The sequence below is a fragment of the Pogoniulus pusillus genome, chromosome 37, assembly GCF_015220805.1.
Source record: "Pogoniulus pusillus isolate bPogPus1 chromosome 37, bPogPus1.pri, whole genome shotgun sequence".
NCBI lineage: Eukaryota > Metazoa > Chordata > Aves > Piciformes > Lybiidae > Pogoniulus > Pogoniulus pusillus.
In genome coordinates, this window is record NC_087300.1 from 4,651,962 (window position 1) to 4,672,208 (window position 20,247).

Sequence of the window (20,247 nt, forward strand, 5' to 3'; positions counted from 1 at the left end):
TGGTTGCAGTTTCACTTTTTAATGCTCTGCATAAACACAGCTATAAAAAGCAATGGCATGCAGATGAAGAAAAGAATGGCTTCAGATGGGCTTTGGGCAGTGCTCATGAATCACTCTGAGGCCTGCACCCAGCACTGCTGGTGGAAAGCAGAAAGCAACCTTGGTGCTGCAGCAAAACTTGCAAGGAGAGGGCATTTGGTCCTTTGCTGCTGTGCAGTGAAGTGATTAGCTAAGGAGTGCTTCGCTGCAGGCTGATCGTGAATCTGGTGTTAGTGAGGTTGTTCCCTGTAGCATCTTTCTGGTCTGCCTCTTCCAGCTGACCACAGCTTTGGGAATGTCTGAAAGCCTCCCAAGAAGCCTCTAACATCTTGCAGGAGACTGAAGGTGATGTGGCTGGGACTAAACCACAGTCTGGCTTCTCTCCCCTGTATCTGATGCCCTGCTTTGGAGCAATTTCCTTCTTCAGAGCCCTGCACTTCAGACACTCTGAGGTGAGAGCTACAAACCCTGCTCCCAGCAGCGGGACAGCAGAAGCCATGTCCCAGAGCTGCTGGGGACAGCAGCCTGGGCCCCAGCTCTCTTTGTGTCTGTGTCACACACACATCACTCAGCACCGCACAGCAGTGGTCCCCTCTGCTGGGACGCTGTCACTTGGCTAACTCGGGCAGGCTGTTGTGTAAGAGGCCATCAGATCTGTGTCTGAGCCTTGTGGAGTTTGCTGGAAGCAAAGCTCCCTGGGCAGCTCTGCAGAGCCTGTGGCACTTTCCCCGTGGCACAGCGTCCTGCTCCCCCGCGGGCTGTCCCTGCCTGCCCTTGCGCTGCTGCTTCTCCAGGGGAGCTGTCCAAGGACTGCAAACTGATTAAGCATCCCTGTGTCCCTCCGAGGGACATCATCATTATCATCTGCCTTTTACAGATGGAGGAAGCATGGCACAGAAGCAACTTGTCCAATGTCATTTAGGGCAGACAAGCCAAATCTGGACACACAGCCCAGCTCCCAGCTCCCAGCTCGCTGCGCATCCTCCCCACCAGACAATGCTCCCTCTCTGCTCGGCTTCTGAAGTGACTCACCCAGCAAAGGCATTCTCCTCACATGAGCTGCAACAGCAGCACAGCTGCTACCTACGTGGGGTTATTTTCGTCCCCTTTTCACTTAGGCAACACTTTCAAAACATAGAATCATAGAATTAAGCAGGTTGGAAGAGGGCTCCAAGCTCAGCCAGTCCAACCTAGCACCCAGCCCTGCCCAACCAACCAGACCATGGCACTAAGTGCCCCAGCCAGGCTTTGCTTGAACACCTCCAAGCATGGCAACTCCACCACCTCCCTGGGCAGCCCATTCCAGTGCCAATCACTCTCTCTGACAACAACTTCCTCCTAACAGCCAGACTAGACCTCCCCTGGCACAACTTGAGACTGTGTCCCCTTCTTCTGTTGTTGCTTACCTGGGAGCAGAGCCCAACCCCCACCTGACTACAACCTCCCTTCAGGTAGTTGTAGACAGCAGTGAGGTCATCCCTGAGCCTCCTCTTCTCCAGCCTAAACAACCTCAGCCTCTCCTCATAGGGTTTGTGTTCCAGGCCCTTCACCAGCCTTGATGCCCTTCTCTCCACACCTTCCAGCACCTCAACATCTGTCTTGTTGGGAGGAGCCCACAACTGGACGCACTACTCAAGGTGTGGCCTGACCAGCGTTGAGTACAGGTGAAGAATAACCTCCCCTGTCCTGCTGGCCACACTGTTCCTGAGCCAGCCCAGGATGCCATTGGCTCTGCTGCCCACCTAGGCACACTGCTGGCTCATCTTCAGCCTACTATCCACCAGTACCCCCAGGTCCCTTCCTTCCTGGATACTCTCCAGCCATTCTGTCCCCAGCCTGTAGTGCTGCTTGCCAGCAACTGGAGAGGTGGTTCAAGGGCTGCAAGCACTTGAGCTGGGTTTGGAGGAGCAGAGAGCTGGGTCACGGCGCTAGGGCTGCTCGCGCCGCCACTGAGATCACAGATTAATTTTGGCCTCATCTTTTCTTCAAGAGACCTTTTTCTGGGAATCAGAAATTCATAAAAAAAATCCCAACCCAACACCTCACCTCCCTGCCTGGGCTTCTGGGATCACAGGATGTGCTGAAGGCAAAATATCTAATTAGGAAACTGAGCGAGCTCTGGCTGCGAGTGGAGGTTTCAGATGAGGTGACTTCTTTTCCTTGGCAGCAGTGAGAGGAAAGCTGCCACGACAGTTTTAGTGGTGTTTAATGGGCTTTTAGAAGTGGCTGCAGAGGGAAAAGTGCAGCTGCTGCTGCAGAGGGAGCTTCCCTGTCCCAGGAGGTTTTAGAAAATAAGATGTGTTTTTGATAAGAGGAAGAGAAAGAAAATGAAAGTCTCCACTGCACACCTGCTCCTGCAGTCTGCATGCATCTTCTGGAGACTGCTGAGCTGTGGCTGGGATGCATTTGGGCTCCCTGAGCCACCCTGGGGTTGTGCCCAGGCCCATGTTTGTCAGGACAGAGCAGCAGTGTCCTCAGGGTTGAGAGCAGGGACATGCAACTACTGCCCAGGAGAGGCAGCTCATAGCTGGCCCATGAAGGAGCCTCTTCCCTGCTCCCCACGTGTCCAGCTCGCACCCTGCTGTGGGCAGTGGGGGCGGGGGGGCGGGGGGTGTCTACACCTCAAGCCATGAGGTCTATTTCTGTACCATGAGGTCCATTTCTCAAGTTGTGCCAGAGGAGGTCCAGGCTGGATGTTAGGAGGCAGTTGTTAGCAGAGAGAGTGATTGGCATTGAATGGGCTGCCCAGGGAGGTGGTGGAGTCACTGTCCCTGGAGGTATTGAAGCCAAGCCTGGATAAGGCACTTAATGCCATGGTCTGGTTAGTTGGCCAGGGCTGGGTGCTAGGTTGGGCTGGATGATCTTGGAGGTCTTTTCCAACCTGCCTGGTTCTATGATTCTATGATTTCTGTAACATGAGAAAGTCCTTTTCTAGGAACTGTCTCTCTGGAGCTATTCAAAACCCTCCTGGTTGCATTCCTGTGTGATCTGCTCTAGGTGATCCTGCTCTGCAGAGGGGTTGGACTGGATGAGCCTTGGAAGTCCCTTCCAGCCCCTGACATTCTGTGATTCTGTGAATATTTAGAAGACTCAGGCAAAGAGATTCTCTGCTGACAAACTGTGCAACACAGAGCCCAGGTGGGGCGAGGAGCAAGCAGTGGGCACCCATCCCTCCCCCAGGCAGAAAGCCCCACAGGGACAACCCAGACACAGCCACCCCTTGGCAGCTGCAGATGGGGCGAGGAGCTCAGTGTAGCTGCCCTGAGCCATCAAGTAGTGGGCACCCATCCCTCCCCTAGGCAGAAAGCCCCACAAGGACAGCCTGGACACAGCCACCCCTTGGCAGCTGCAGATAGGGTAAGGAGCTGAGTGTGGCTGTCCCGAGACAGCAAGCAGTGGGCACCCATCCCTCCCCCAGGCAGAAAGCCCCACAGGGACAGCCTGGACACAGCCACCCCTTGGCAGCTGCAGATGGGGTGAGTAGCTCAGTGTAGCTGCCCTGAGCCATCAAGTAGTGGGCACCCATCCCTCCCCTAGGCAGAAAGCCCCATAAGGACAGCCTGGATACAGCCACCCCTTGGCAGCTGCAGATGGGGCGAGGAGCTGAGTGTGGCTGTCCCGAGACAGCAAGCAGTGGGCACCCATCCCTCCCCTAGGCAGAAAGCCCCTCAGGGGAAGCCAGGACACAGCCACCCTTTGGTAGCTGCAGATGGGGCTCACTCACGTGGTCGATGAGCTCCTTGATCATGCCATTCCACTGCCCCTTCTCATCCTGGGCGCCGTATTTGCCGTCCTCCACCAGGCGGATCTCGTAGGTGAAGCCCAGGATGATGGCCAGCTCCTTCAGCAGGTCGATGCAGTAGCCCTCAAAGCGGTCGTTCCCAAACAGGGCTGTGTCTGACTTACGGAACATGACGAAGGGCTCTTCCTGCACCAGGGAAGGCAAAAAGTCCCCATCACAGCTCAGCTGTGGGCTCAGCTCTCACTGGACCTCATCTTGAATACTGTGTTCAGTTTTGGGCTCCCCAGTTGAAGAGGGACAGGGATCTGCTGGTGAGGGTCCAGAGGAGGGCTAGGAGGATGATGAGGAGACAGGAGGGCATGGCTGATGAGGAGAGGTTGAGGGACCTGGGACTGCTTAGTCTGGAGAAGAGAAGACTGAGAGGGGATTGGATAAATGTTTATAAGCATCTGAGGGTTGGCCAGGAGGGGGGGGACAGGCTCTGCTCACTGCTCCCTGGGATAGCTCAAGGAGCAATGGATGTAAATTGCAGCACAGGAGGTTCCACCTCAGCACAAGGGAGAACTTGACTGGAAGGGTCCCAGAGCCCTGGCACAGGCTGCCCAGAGAGGCTGTGGAGTCTCCTTCTGTGGAGCCTTTCCAGGCCTGTCTGGATGAGTTCCTGTGTGATCTGTGTTAGATAGCATTGTCCTGCTCTGGCAGGGGGGTTGGTTTTGATGATCTCTTTGGGTCCCTTCCAACCCCTAATATCCTGTGAGCCTGTGACCCCCATGGGTCATCCTGCGCCACGAGGCTCAGCCTCTTCAGGCAGCGTTGGCGTGGTGATGTGTTGGGAATAAATTAACTTTGCACAGCACATCAGCTAATTAGCAGCCTTGTTTTCCCCACCAAATTTAATTTTCTCTCTTCTGAGCAGCCAACTGTTTTCCATTTGGTGGGATTTCAGAGAGAGAAAGAACCATTTCATGCTCGGAGAAAGGCGAGTGTGAAGAAGCAATAAAAGAGTGGGGGTGGATAAATGGATTGGATATTGGGGAAAATGTCTTTGCTGCAAGAGTGGTCAGGCACTGGAACAGGCTGCCCAGGCAGGTGGTGGAGTCACCTTCCCTGGAGGTGTTCAAGGAACAGGTGGAGATGGCACTCTGGGACATGGTTTAGTGGGCATGGTGGTATTGGAGCAATGGATGGACTTGGAGGGCATTGCCAACCTTAATGATTCTATTCGAGTTGTACCAGGGGAGGTTCAGGCTGGATGTTAGGAGGAAGTTTTTGGCAGAGAGAGTGATTGGCATTGGAATGGGCTGCCCAGGGAGGTGGTGGAATTGCTGTGCCTGGAGGTGTTGAAGCCAATCCTGGCTGGGGCACTTAGTGCCATGGTCTGGTTGGTTGGTCAGGGCTGGGTGCTAGGTTGTGCTGGCTGAGCTTGGAGCTCTCTTCCAACCTGCTTTATTCAATGATTCTATGACTCCCCTGTGCCCAGGGTTCAGAGCCCTACTGCTGCCCAGATCAAAGCTCTGCTGCCTGTTCTGGTTAGAGCTGCTGTGGGAAGGTAATGGGGGGAGGGAGCCTTTAATGACAGCAGTGCCAAGCACCAGCACAAGTGAAGGAGGACTGAGGAAGGGCTCTCCAGAAGGCTGTTCTCTGTGGGTCTCTGCCTCTAGCAGGGGCTGGCAGGTGAAGTTAGAAACACACCCAACCATGCAGCCCTTTGGGGAGTATCAGGCTTGGGCAGTCACTGAGGACAAGGGATGCTGGGGAGCCCGAGGGAGAAAATGTGTAGAGGACAGATGGGGATGGCAGGCAAAAGGCAGAAGCTAGAAGGGGAGGGTGGGAGACAGCTCCTGCAAGGTCACAATTCTTGCCTATGGGGTGGCCAGCAAGGGCCTTCCTGAGCCACGGTACTGGAGTCTTTGGGATGGGAGGTCTTGAAGTTGTGAGAGGGAAGACCTGGAGTCCCAGTTAGAGTACTACTGGAGAGCTGATGGGTACCTTGAGGCTTGGACCCAGAGCTGGCCTGTGCCAGCCTGGGTTGACACCCTTTGATTCCCAGCCAGCCCCAGAGTGGATGGGCAGGAGGTGCCAGCCCAGCCTCAGAGCAGGGCAGGGAGTGGACAAGAGGGCAGGAGCAGCTCCACTTGCAGACCTGCAAAGCTGAACCGGTAGGATCGTGCCCGTGGCATTGAGCTTGGCACACAGGGCTCAGTTAAAACCCAGGCTCCTTGGCTACCCCCTTGGCTTTTTCCTCTGGACTCAGGCCTTTGTTGGGATCAGCTGGACCCGTGGATCTCTGCGGGGCACGGCAGAGGAGCAGCCATAAATGACAATTAATCCCGGGGCTGCACCGCGGGGGTCACATCCATATGGAGGAGCCCAGGCGCCGAGCGCTAGCATGCAGCTCGCCTCAGGAATGCATCTGCAGGTCTCCAGCGTTTCCTAGGGGGTAATTCTGAACTCTGTGAACCACTTATCCACGGACTATTTCACAATTTATTACTGCAAATGGCCAGACATCCAATTCACAAACGCTCTCCGTTTGCTAATCGATTTCTCAGTGAAGGTGCCCTCAATTTCATAACTTCACAGTTCCCATATTGCTTGGGGAGAGCAGTGCTGGCTGCTGGGGTAATATTTCTCTTCCAACAAGTCACTTCAATATGAGCAAAAAGGGAAGGAGAAAAAAAAAGAAACCCAACCCCAAAACAACCTTTCCTGCTCTTCCTTTGAATGGTTTCCTCCCATGGCTTCTCTGCGATCGCTTACACAGAGGTGGAGGTACAAAGAGGTGTTGCAAATGCAAATGAAATTGATCATTGTGGTTTCTCCTCAGAGCCCAGCAAATGAAAATGCAGTTGCTGCAGAACTCAGGTCTGAGCACATTTCCTTCTCCTGCAGGCAAGGGAGTTGTAGGACAGGCAAGGGAAAGAACAATCCCAGGGAGCAGGATAGGTTGGGGACTGAGTGATGGAAGGCAGCAAAGGGGGAAAGGATTTGGGGGTCCTAGTGGATGGGAGGCTGAGCGTGAGCCAGCAATGTGCTCTGGTGGCCAGGAGGGCCAGTGCCATTGGGGTGGATTAGAAGGGCTGTGGTTAGTAGGACAAGAGAGGTTCTCCTGCCCCTCTACTCTGCCCTGCTGAGGCCACATCTGGAAGTACTGTGTCCAGTTCTGGGTCCTCCAGTTCAAGAGGGACATAGAACTGCTGGAGAGAGTCCAGCACAGAGCCACAGAGATGCTGAAGGGAATGGAACAGCTCTGTTAGGAGCAGAGACTGAGGGAGCTGGGGCTGGAAAAAGAGGAGCTGAGAGGTGACCTCAGCAATGGTTCTCAATATGTGCAGGTGAGTGGCAGGAGGCTGCAGCCAGGCTCTGCTGGGTGATGCCAGTGCCAGCACAAGGGGCAGTGGTGGAAGCTGAGGCAGAGGAAGTTTCATTTGAACACGAGGAGGATTTTTTGCCTGTGAGGGTGCCAGAGCCCTGGAACAGGCTGCCCAGGGGGGTTGTGGAGTCTCCCTCTCTGGAGATATTCAAGAGCTGCCTGGCTGTGTTCCTGTGTGATCTGCTCTGAGTGCTCCTGCTCTGGCAGGGGGGTTGGATTGGCTGAGCTTCGGAGGTCCCTTCCAGCCCCTGCCATTCTGTCATTAATACCCTGCACATGTGCAGGCTCTAGGAGTGGGGACCGATGTCACCCTTGTATGTTCTGTAACTTGTATGTGCCCATGGAGTGTGAGATGCAAATGCTGCCCCCAAAAGGCATGGGAAGCAGATGGCTTATAGATCTCCTCTGGGCAGCCTGCTCCAGTGCTTTACCACCCTCAAAGTAAAGCAGCTCCTTATCCACCTCGTTTTGGGAAGGCAGGGACATCCCAGGGGCTCACACTGCTCAGGACCTGCAGTGCCATCCCAGCTGGCTCTTTACCACCTGCACCTTTCTGCTCCTTGAAAATGTGAACCACGAAAGGGGCAGAAAATTTCCCTGGTCAAACCCACAACTGAGGCCCAGCTGTGGGCAGGCTGGCCAAGGGCTGGCACCTTTTTGTTGCTTGCCAGTGACATGCCACAAGCCCGTGCTGTGTGGTGCAGCCTCTCAGAAACCAATGGCACAAGAAACTTGTGGCACTGGTCATGACTTGTTAGCTGGGAAACACAAATTCACTCTGATCTGCTGCCTGCTGTCAGGCCCAGTTGTGGAGGTGAGAACAAACTGCTGCATGATGGCAGGGAGCAGAGCAGCTCTGCTCAGCAGCTGCGCTGTGCTGGGTAGGAGCAGGTCCCTGAGCTGGACTTAGGAGGGGCAAAGGAGCAGATCTGTCACAGCTAAGCTTGCTCTTCCTGTTCCCTCCTGTAAGCAGGAAGGATCCCTCTGTCTGGGGAGGGATCTGACAGTTCCCACCACTGCCCTGCTCTGCCCTGGTAACTGGGCACTGCTGGAAAATGGGCAGCTGGGCATTTTCCTGGAGCTCAGCACATGCAAACCTCCTGCATGAAGGGAGCAGAGAGGGACAGGGGAGCTGGCTGGGCAGCTGCAGCAGAGTTGCTCAGAGGGATGAGCAGCATCATTCTGGGCACAAGCAATGCATGGTACCTGCTGGCCCATGCCAACCTCACTGTCATGTTGGCAGGCAGCCTGCTGGGGAGTGGTGGCATCAGAGGGGGTCACCTCACTGCAGTGCACAGGCATCACAGTGCCCTGCTGAGCCCAGCACTTGTGTGAGGCACTCTGTGCCCTTGCTTGGCTAGCAAGGTCTCTGCTGGGATGCTGTGGATGTGCCAAATAGCTGAGATCGTGGAGAAGGACAAAGACTTGAAGTCTCCTACCAGGACAGTGGTGACAATGAGGGATCTGTTGCTCAGCGAGTCGGTGACGTTGGGCCCTCGTCCTTTGGAGATTTCGGTGATGTTCAAACCATCTGAAGGGCTCCAAGCTCCAACCTGAAAGGAGGAAGCAAACCTGTGAACATTCCTCACATTCCTCACTTGCTGTCAGCATCCTACTGGCCTGCAAACGAAGCTTATTTCATCTTCAGTAAAGGGAAGCAAACCTCAAGTTCTGGTCTTGCATCAGCTGGACAGATGAGCAGGAACACTTCAGCTGCAGGTGACAGCTGCACCTGCACAGTAACCAACCTCTCTGCTGCCCTTTGTTTCAGGTGCATGAGAGAAGACCACAATGGGTGGAATTTGGGGGCTCAACGAGCAAGGTGCAAAGGTTCTGTGAGGGCAAATGCTTCAAAGCATGCTGAAGAGTCAACTCTGGGCAAGGAGAAAGCAGAACAAAAGAGCTCCACAAGTCTGAAGGCATTTTCTTTCTCTTTTTTATTTCCCCACCAGTCTGCTCTTTGGTGAGGAGAATAAAACTGAACTTGAGCAGCTCTGCAAATCCTTGCTAGGCATCACTCCTGTCCCCTGTGCTGTGACAAGATCTGTTTCTAATGGGTCACCCTGGAAGGGTCCTGCTCACCCTGTCAGAGAGGTTCACTCAATGGGATTGGCAGTGGATCACAGAGGTTTGAAGGGACCCAAGGAGATAGAATCATAGAATGGTCTAGGTTGGAAGAGACCTCAAGGATCATTCAGCTTCAGCCCCTCGACATAGGCAGGGACACCTCTCACTAGAGCAGGTTGTTCAAGGCCTCATCCAACCTGGTCCTTAAACACCTCCAGGGAGGAAGCAGCCACAGCCTCCCTGGGCAACCTGTGCCAGCATCTCACCAGATCACCATGTCCAACCCCCCTGCCAGAGCAAGAGCACACAATCCAGCACAGATCACAGAGGAACACATCCAGACAAGCCTTGAAAGTTGCCAGAGAAGGAGATTCCACAACCTCTCTGGGGAGCCTGAGTGACACAGGTGACCTGCTCAGGCATGGGCATGGGCAGCTCCATTCCTTATCACTCTGAGGTGCTGTTTTTCTCCAGCTGCCAATTTGAATCCATTATCAGAGCCTGAAGAAGAGGCAGGAGATGTTGATGCAGAAACAGCAAACCTTCCTTCTGCTTAAGAGAAGTAACTGAGCAGCCCTGAGGCTGATCTCCACAGAGCAAACTCTGAAGGCAGAGCTGGCTAAAGGGCTGTGACATGGGAAAAAACACCAGGAAAGCTGGAGGAATTCGGGATTGCTGCCAGCAGACTGAGCAGGGTGGCTGTGGAGCCAGCCTGAGAGTGAGGAGAAGCAAAGCTCTGCATGGAAATGGGAACAGAACGATCCATCCTAGGGTCAAGCTGTGAGGTGGGACTCGGAGAGCAACCAAAGGCAGCCAGCTGGAGCCCACTGGGGAGCCAGCAACTTCCCATATTTTATTTATGGCTATTTTTAAGATTCTTCCACCTCTTCAGCAGTCCAAGGGGAGAACTTGGTTTTACTGCATCCCCTAAAAGAGACTTTGTAATGAGCAGTGCTGCCTGGCAGGGCAAAAAAAAAGAAGAAATCATAAATTCTCCAAGAATTTCCACAAACTTTCTGAAGGGCTCTGAATATTTCATGCAGAACCAGAGCAATTCCCCCTTATCTCCTCCCATCACACTCCAGCTGCACTGTCAAAAGATTCTAACAGTGCATGGGAGAGGAGGAGGAGGGTTGGGAAGCCCCTGCCAGCAGCACTGCAGCCCTGTTAACTGCCTTGAGCTGTCCTTAAGAAAATTAACTGTGTGGCACTTCACAGGGAGTGACAGGAGTGGGGGGAATGGAGCAAAGCTGGAGGTGGGGAGAGTGAGGCTGGAGGTGAGGAGGAAGTTGTTGAGCAGGAGAGTGGTGAGAGGCTGGAATGGGTTGCCCAGGGAGGTGGTTGAGGCCCCATGGCTGGAGGTGTTTGAGGCCAGGCTGGCTGAGGCTGTGTGCAGCCTGCTCTAGGGTAGGGTGTCCCTGGGCATGGCAGGGGGGTTGGAACTGGCTGCTCCTTGTGGTCCCTTCCAACCCTGACTGATTCTAGGATTCTTTGATTCTATAGTTCTGTGATTCCATGATTCTATGAGTCTATGATTCTTTGATTCTATGATTTTATGCTTCTATGAGTCTATGATTCTATGATTCTTTGATTCTGTGATTCTTTGATTCTATGCTTCCATGATTCTTTGAGTCTATAATTCTATGATTATATGATTCTTTGATTCTATGAGTCTATGATTCTTTGATTCTGTGATTCTAAGCTTCTATGATTCTATACTTCTGAGTCTATGATTCTTTGATTCTATGATTTTATGATTCTTTCATTCTGTGATTCTTTGGTTCTATGATTCTATGGTTCTTTTATGCTTCTATGAGAGTCATTGGACACTGGAATGGGCTGCCCGGGGAGGTGGTGGAGTCGCCATCCCTGGAGCTATTCAAGGCAGGACTGGATGTGGCACTTGGTGCCATGGTCTAGCCTTGAGCTCTGTGGTAAAGGGTTGGACTTGATGATCTGTGAGGTCTCTTCCAACCTTGATACTGTGATAATGATTCTTTGATTCTGTAAGTCTATGATTCTTTGATTCTATGATTCTATGAGTCTATGATTCTTTGATTCTATGAGTCTATGATTCTTTGATTCTATGAGTCTATGAGTCTATGATTCTTTGATTCTATAATTCTATGAGTCTATGATTCTATGAGTCTATGAGTCTTTGATTCTATGATTCTATGAGTCTATGATTCTATGAGTCTATGATACTTTGATTCTATGATTCTTTGATTCTATGAGTCTATGAGTCTATGATTCTTTGATTCTATAATTCTATGAGTCTATGATTCTATGAGTCTATGAGTCTTTGATTCTATGATTCTATGAGTCTATGATTCTATGAGTCTATGATACTTTGATTCTATGATTCTTTGATTCTATGAGTCTATGAGTCTATGATTCTTTGATTCTATGAGTCTATGAGTCTATGATTCTTTGATTCTATAATTCTATGAGTCTATGATTCTATGAGTCTATGATACTTTGATTCTATGATTCTTTGATTCTATGATTCTTTGATTCTATGATTCTTTGATTCTATGATTCTATGACTTGGTTTGAAACGTTTCAGAGAAGGCAAGAAAAGAAAGGAAAGGAGAGCATTAAGAGAGCTGTGTGAGTCAGATAGTCAAACTACATGTAATTAGGTTTAGTTAATACTCCTGTAATCCCTGGAACATCCAGGAGGTATCAGGATCAGGAGTTCAATCCTAAAGCTCAACAAACAGAAGCTATTATCCATAATGCCCAACCCGGGTGGGATTTGTTTGGAGTTTGGTGTTTTCTTGCTTCTGCTTAACTATTGCCCCCCCCCAAGCTTCCACAGGGGTTTGACACTGATACTTTAAACCCCTCCAGAGCTGGCAGGGAGCCTTCAAAAAAACAACAATGGGAAATGTGAGATCTCAGCATCGTTGGAGGCAAAATTGGTCTGGCTGGCTGGGGCATGACTGGAGCCTGGTGGCTTCTTATGGGCTTTAAGTGGCACCCAGCAGCCATAAACCCAGCAGCAATAAACACCACCGGTGGCAGCTACCCTCTGGTACCCCCTGGAAGCCTTCGTTTGACAGCTGGAGGCTGTGGTTGTACTCAAAACAATTTGGTTCACAGAGTACCCAACTGCTTTGCCCATTTTCCTGTTACTCTGCCAACAAGCTCCCCAGCAGTCCCTCGGTGCCACTGTGCCACGAGTTGCTGGGTTTGGTTTGGACTCTGCAAACAAAATGTTCTGTAGGGAAAAAAACAAACCCAAACAGATGTCAAGCTGTGGCCTGAAATTGTGCCAGGGGAGGGTTAGGTTGGATAGTAGGGAAAAGAGAAGACTGAGAGGGGGTTGGATAAATGTTTATAAGTATCTGAGGGCTGCCAGGAGCGGGGGACAGGCTCTGCTCACTGCTCCCTGGGACAGGACAAGCAGCAGTGGATGGAAGCTGCAGCACAGGAGGTTCCAGCTCAACACAAGGGGAACTTCTTGACTGGAAGGGTCCCAGAGCACTGGCACAGGCTGCCCAGAGAGGTTGTGGAGTCTCCTTCTGTGGAGCCTTTCAAGGCCTGTCTGGATGTGTTCCTCTGATCTGTGTTAGATAGGATTGTCCTGCTCTGGCAGGGGGGTTGTACTGGATGATCTCCTTGGGTCCCTTCCAACCCCTAACATCCTGTGAGCCTGTGAAAAATGCATGGAATCATGGAATCATTCAGGTTGCAAAGGACATTTGGCATCATAAAATCATAGAATGCCAGGGGCTGGAAGGGACCTCCAAAGCTCATCCACTCCAACCCCCCTGCCAGAGCAGGAGCACTCAGAGCAGATCACACAGGAACACAGCCAGGCAGCTCTTGAATATCTGCAGAGAGGGAGACTCCACAACCCCCCTGGGCAGCCTGTTCCAGGGCTCTGGCACCCTCACAGGGAAAAAACCCTCCTCATGTTTAAGTGAAACTTCCTCTGCCTCAGCTTCCACCACTGCCCCTTGTGCTGGCACTGGCATCACCCAGCAGAGCCTGGCTGCAGCCTCCTGCCACTCACCTGCACACATTGATAACCATTGCTGAGGTCACCTCTCAGCTCCTCCTCTTCCAGCAGCACAGCCCCAGCTCCCTCAGTCTCTGCTCCTAACAGAGCTGTTTCATTCCCCTCAGCATCTCTGTGGCTCTGTGCTGGACTCTCTCCAGCAGTTCTGTGTCCCTTTTGAACTGGGGGCCTCATAACTGGACACAGTACTCCTGATGTGGCCTCCCTCATCCCTCTAGGTGAGGGATCATCAGGTCCAACCATTAACCCTACTCTTCTTTTGCTGCAAGAGTGGTCAGCCATTGGGACAGGCTGCCCAGGGAGGTAGTGGAGTCACAGTCACGAAATCATAGAATGGTTTAGGTTGGAAGGGACCTCAAAGCTCAGCCAGTTCCAATCTCTGCCATAGGCAGGGACACCTCCCACTACAACAGGTTGCTCAAGGCCTCATTCAGCCTGGTCCTGAATACCTCCAGGGAGGTTGTGGAGATCACATTCTGTGCTTCTGTGCTCCACAATTTCCCTGGGCAACCTGTGCCAGTCTCTCACCACCCTCACTGCAAACAACTTCTTCCTAACAGCCACTTTCAATCTCCCCTCTGCCACTTCAAACCCATTCCTCCTCATCCTTGTCAGTAGTCCCTCCCCAGCCCTCCTCTATCCCCCTCAAGACATTGGAAGGCCACTCCAAGGTCTCCTCCAAGCCTTCTCTTCTCCAGGCTGCAGAGTCCCAACTCTCTCAGCCTGTGCTCACAGCAGAGCTGCTGCAGCCCTCTCAGCATCTCGGTGGCCTCCTCTGCACTGGCTTCAACACTTCCATGTCCTTCTTGTGTTGGGGGCTCCAGAACTACACAACCCCTGTAGGTGCTCAAGAACTGTGTGCCCATGGCACTGTGGGACGTGGTTTGATGCCCATAGTGGTGTTAGGGCAATGATTGCACTCAATGACCTTGGAGGCCTTTTCCAACCAAAGCAGTTCCATGATGCTGTGTTTCTCAGCTCTCGTGAGAAGGTGAGGACTGCCCCAACTCCTTTCCTGCCTCCTTCCTGGGCTGCTGGCAGCTGAGCCTGAAGCTCACTGGGTTTATTTGAAATGTTTTTTTTATTCTACATTTGACACAAAAAAAAAACCCCACCCAACCCCAAATCCCACCAAACAACCAAACCCATCTAGGAGAGCACTGTGGTGACCTTGAGATTGTTTTTACACCAAGCCAAGAGCTGCTGCCTTGGTGTGAAACGTGGCAACAATTTATGTCAGAGCAAAAAGAAAACCAAACTGTAAGAAAAGGGGGGGTGGGAAGCCAGGCTGCCTGCTCCTAGGGAGCTGCACCATGCAGGAGCCAGCCTCTCAAACAGGAGGGCTGAGCAGACTCCAGCCCCCGGCGCTGCCTACCTGTGCTGTGATTAATTCCCCAGCCTTGACTGGAGAAGTCATCTGTGCAGGCTGTGCTGGCTAATTGAAAACTCCTTCCCTATGCTCCTGGCTGGCGTTTCCTGGGCAGCAGAAGCTGTCCCTGTGCCCAGAGGTTACAGGACTGGGCACTCATCCCTCGCTGCCCATAGGCACCTTGTGCCTGTTGGGAAGCAGACTGCTCTAAATAGAGATTTGCTGCCCCATTGCCAGCTCCTCTCTGAGTCTGAAGAGCCCTTTAGCAGGATGAGGACTCAGAAGTGCTCATGGAAAAGGTCAGGCTTGGAGCTCTTGATGCCCTCCATCCTGCTAGTTGGAGCCTGGTTAGAGCCTGGTCCCTGGGTATTGCTCTCTGCTGGCATCAGCTCTCCTCTGTGCCAGGCTTTCTTCACTCCAGGTCATTTGCTGCTCTCTTTTGTCTTAAACCAACTGATCTCACCTTGTAGCCTGTTTCAGGAGCTTTGCTGCTTTGTATGTAGCTTCCCCCCCCCCCCCCCCCCCCCTTTTTTTTTTTTCAAAGAGTAATTAAAGGAAATTAAATCCCCCTGAGCACCCAAGACTCAGGTTTGCACATCAGCATCAGCATTCATGTGCACAGGGGACGTTTGCCCTCATTAGGAGGATCAGAGGCTGCAGCCTTTGTGCTGTGTCACCTGGGGCTGACTGGGCAAATGCAGCCACCCAAGCAGCCCCCTCCAGCCAGGCAGGCAGGCAGCACACACTCCACTTTGTTTCTTATTGTCCCTTAGAGAGGAATTAAAGCAGAACATCCTCTGCATCCTCCTGCAAAGGCCAGGCTGCAATGAGCTGGTGTCGTTTGCAAGCCTTTGGCAAGATTCATTGTGGGGGATCACACTGAGATGATGCTTTCAAGAGCTGTGTCCTCCTCAGGGCAAAAGCAGCACTTGCAGGCTCAGCAAGGTGGGGGGGGGGACAGGCTGCCATTCTTTCCACCTTTGGCCTAGCCAAAGAGAGGTTAATGGCTGCTCAGAAAGTTTCTTCTGCTTCTTCCACCATCCCAGGCAAGCGCCACAAGCACTTCTGGAGCTACCAAGTGTAATCCCACGCAGGTAGCTTTGGGGCTGGTGAGTCACAGTGGGGGCCCTGAAAAGGATCTGAGAAATCCCAGCAAGTAAATATCCTTTGATAATTATCCCAGGAGAGAGAAGAAAAAACACCCTTGGGAACAATGCAATCCCCCAACCATTCTCTCTGCTCCCTGAATGCCAGAATTAGACAAAGCCCCAAGCAGATAAGCCTAACCCCCCCCTGCCTACCTTCTCCAGCCCATCTTCTTTGAGGCTGATGATGTCCAAATCGAAGTCTGTCCGCAAGCCACTGGTTTTGTTAAAGACAATCCGTCCTGTTAATCCCTCCCATTGGGCCTGTGAAAGGCAGAAAACACACAGCAGGGCTGTTACTTGCTATTAGAAACAATCTTTTGTCTCCTCCACTGTGTGCTCTTTTAATTAGTCCTTTTCCTGGCTCTTTTCTCCCCAAAGAGCATGATTAATTAATAGTCACCTCCGTCGCCGTTCAGGCTGCAGACGGAGCTGGAGCTTTGCTTAAGTCTCCTGCAGCCCTTGCTGCAGGTTTTGGGTTTGCTCACACCTTGTTGTGTTCAGCAGCTGTTGCAGGACGTGATGACTCAGGAGAAAAACCCACTTGCATTTATCATGGCATCCTTGCGTGCTGCATTTATCCTTGCGGCGCTGATAAATACCAAGCTGCAGGGAGCCTGGGGCTGGGACAGCTCCAGTCAACCTCATCAATAATCCCTTTTCTTTTTTGGCATGAACCTGCTGATGCTTCCAAGGTGTGGGGAAGCTAAAATGTCATGGACCATTCTCCCCTCCCTACTCCCAACCCTCCTTTCAGATGGAAAGTAGAGCAGAAGAGGCTCAGGGCTTGTCCGTGGTAGCAGGCTCTGGTGTTTGAGGCAGGCATGGGAACCTGGTGGGTGTGTGGTGTGTTCTGTACCCCTGGAGCAGGTTTTGGTTGTATAAGCATGGGTTAGATGTCCACTGGGGCTGGGAAAGGCCATCCCTGAAGATTATAGGCTGGATGTTAGGAGGAAGTTCTTCCCAGAGAGAGTGATTGGCATTGGAATGGGCTGCCCAGGGAGGTGGTGGAGTCACCATCCCTGGAGGTGTTCAAGAGAAGACTGGATGAGGCACTTAGTGCCATGGTCTGGTTGGCTGGCTAGGGCTGGGTGCTAGGTTGGACTGGATGATCTTGGAGCTCTCTTCCAGCCTGGTTGATTCTATGATTCCCAATGCTTGACTGGATGGAGTCCTGCACAACCTGATCTGACTTGGGAGCTGGTCCTCCCAAGCAGCTGGTCCTCCGAGCAAGAGTTTGGGGTGAAGATGTCTAGATTTGGTGCCACACAAATTATTCTCCCATTCTGTTTCTCTTCCACTCTACACCTTGCAGCTCCACCACAGCAAATCCCTCTGATTTAGGAGGTGAGGGAGGCCTGTCAGGCACTGGATGTGTTAGCAGAGCAGCTGCTGAGGGACAGCATGGTCCATGCTGCCTGCTCTGCCCAGGCACGGTGCTGGAAGCATCATCCCAAGGAGTGTGCCCCTGTCAGTGCTGGGCTGCTGGCATGCTCCTCTGCTCTGTAGTCTCAGCTGGGGGAGCTGAGAGAATTGGGACTGGAGCTCTTCCCCTGAGCACTTGAGTGCCTGCTCCCAGTCTGTGCTGCTTGCTGGTGAATGGATTTCTGTTATGGGTGGGGGAGCTTGAAATATCCCCGTGGATGAGGTGGTGTAGTGGATTCCTAAGGGGGATGACTGGCACATTTCCCAGTAAATCCACTCCCTTGGCTCTTCCTCATTAATTCCTGGGGAGCAGTGACAGCTTCCTCCCAGCCTTCTGTTAGCCTGACCCCCTGGGAGCTCAGGGGGAGGCTGTGCTCAGGTTGCTCCCTGGCGCAGGTGGCTTCCTCAAAGGACCTGAGGAGCTCCCTGGAAGCCAGGGAAAACACAGAGTGTTCATGAGCCCTTATCTCCTATGGGGATGGGCACGGGGCACCAGCAGCTGCAAAACACCCAGGGTGGGGGTGCCATGGCCCCCAGAAGGCTCTGATCTAACTGCTGTTGGCTCCATCTCTGTGGGCACACTCCAAATGCCCACTGCCCTGGGCTCTTGCAGGCTGAGGCTGTGGAGGAGCCTGTCCCTTCCTGTCCCGTGTTCAACCCTGTCACCCTGCTTCCAGTGTGCTTGATGCCACACGGGGTGAGGATGGCATTCTAGTGTTGGCAGCACCACTGTCCCAACCTGACTGCCCCTCAGCAAGCAGGAACAAGCAGAGCTTCACTCCAGGAGGATCCCCTGCAGCAGGTGCCCTCCTGTGCCCACCCCATGAGTGAGGACAGTGGTACCCACGGTGACCACAGACAGAGGCAGTGGCTGTCTGTGGTGGTGGGGGGGGTCCCTCTGCACCCTGCTTGGTGCAGAGGTTTAGAGAGAGCAATTACTGTGTGCTCTGATTGCAGCAGGGAGGAAGCTGATCCCTGCAACGAGCTGAGGCAGTGCCAGGCAGGGAAACAACAGGCAGGCACTGGAGTGTGAGGCTGAGGGTAATTTGCAATAGGAGCCAACCAAACAAATTATTTACACTCTCTTTTGGCAGCCAGCTGGAGCAGCTTTCTGCAGAGGGGAACAAAACACCACAAAGGAGAGAGAGGAGAGAAACCACCCTCGGTGCCTACAAAGACAGAAGTTCATTCTCTTGTCTGCAATGGGAATGAGTCCTCCTCTCTCCTCCCCTTTGCTGCTGCAGAGGCTCCCAGCAGCTCTGGCAGCACTGGGGTGAGCTCTCAGTGCCCCACAATCAGGGTCTGCAGGTGATGCTGCAGCACAGAACAATGAGTAGCAACCTGCTTCTGCCCTTTCATGCTTCTGCCCTTTCTTGCTTCTGCCCTTTCTTGTTGAGGACTTGAGGGGATTTTATGCCCACCCTTACCTGAGCCCCAGTTGTGTAGCCCAGACTGCAGCCAGCTCTGTAGCTTCCCACAGGCACAGAAGTCTCAAAGGCCTTGGGGTAAATGAGGGGAGTTGTCACCAAGCCATACCTGCTGGGAGCTGCAGTATCTCCCTGCAGCTCTGTCTTCAGCTTTTCCTGCTGTGAGGGCTCCTTTTTGGAGACAGAGCAAAGCCCAGGGAGGGAGGGCAGGGGAGGATGCTTGGGGCCCTTTCTGGGAGGGCTGCAAACCACTCACAGAATCACAGAAACCTGCAGGTTGCCAAAGCCCCTCGGGATCACCAACTCCAACCTAGAACCCTACTCTACAGGATTCACCTTAAACCATAGCCCCAAGCACCACATCCAAACCAGCCTGAAATGCATCCAGGCTGGGTGACTCCAGCACCTCCCTGGGCAGCTCATTCCAGTCCCTGACCACTCTTTCTGTAAAAAAATGTTTCCTAATATCCAATCTAAAACTCCCCAGCCTCAGCTTGAGGCCATTCCCCCTTGTTCTACCTCCATAGGATCATAGAATCAAGCAGGTTGGAAAAGACCTCCAAACTCAGCCAGTCCAACCTAGCACCCAGCCCTGCCCAACCAACCAGACCATGGCACTAAGTGACCCAGCCAGGCTTGGCTTCAACACCTCCAGGCATGGCCACTGCACCACCTCCCTGGGCAGCTCATTCCAGTGCCAATCACTCTCTTTCTGAAGAACTTCTTCCTAACATCCAGACTATAATTACCTGTGAGAAGAGCCCAGCAGCAGCCTCTTCACAACATCCCTTTATGTAGTCTCCCCTCGGCCTCCTCTGTTTCAAACTAACCATCCCCAGCTCCCTCTATTGTTCCTCATCAGATTTGTTCTCCAGGCCCTTCCCCAGCTTTGTTGCCTTCCTCTGGACCTGCTCTAGCACCTTCCTTCTGCTGCACTCCCTTTGTGAGCTCCCAGCTCACAAACACCCTTTGCTTTGAGCCTGCTTGAGTGCTTCAGCCAGATGCAAACAAACAATTAGATGGGCTGAACAGAGAGAAATGCTAATGAATGAAAACAGAGGGGGAATGGAGCTGCCTCCTTGCTCCCTGGGCTCAGTGCTTGCTAAATCCTCTGCTCTGCCAAAGCTGCTCATCAGTGCACAGGCAGAGACACCCAGTGCTGCCAGCCTCACCACTGGGGTTGGTTTAGTGGCACTGAATGTCCTTTGTGGACCCTGAGCAAATGTTCCTCTGAAAGGCAGCTGTACAATTGCTCTGCTAAGAAATGGCCTCACAGAGAGCAGGGTCCAGCTGCTCCTGACGTGAGAAGAGGCCAAGGCCAGTCTTGGTGACAGCACAGGAGATTTCAGCCTGGTTTGGTTGTTTTGGTGTGGCTGCAGGGATGGGGTTTGGAAGGCAAAGAGAGGATTTGTCCTTTCTGTGTGTGCTCAGCAGCCTGGTGTGTATTAGGCTCTGCTCACTGCTCCCTGGGATAGGACAAGGAGCAATGGATGGAAGCTGCACCACAGGAGTTTCCAGCTCAACACAAGAGGAAGCTGGGGGATAGGTTGGACTGGGTGATCTTGGAGGCCTCTTCCAACCTGGTTGAGTCTATGATTCTATGATTCTTTACTGTAAGGATTACTGGCACAGG

The 20,247-nt window shown here is 52.7% G+C and overlaps 1 protein-coding gene across 2 annotated transcripts in view; it reads right to left on the minus strand.

The window, feature by feature from the left end:
- GRIK3 (glutamate ionotropic receptor kainate type subunit 3) overlaps positions 1–20,247 on the minus strand; it is a 149,377-nt gene that overhangs the window by 32,404 nt on the left and 96,726 nt on the right. For both annotated transcript variants that reach the window (XM_064172779.1, XM_064172780.1), the window contains exons 8-10: positions 15,919–16,026; positions 8,594–8,707; positions 3,764–3,967 (exon numbers count right to left, since the gene is read on the minus strand). In XM_064172779.1, coding sequence (XP_064028849.1) covers positions 3,764–3,967; positions 8,594–8,707; positions 15,919–16,026 — 426 coding nt within the window. The remainder of the gene's footprint in view (positions 1–3,763; positions 3,968–8,593; positions 8,708–15,918; positions 16,027–20,247) is intronic.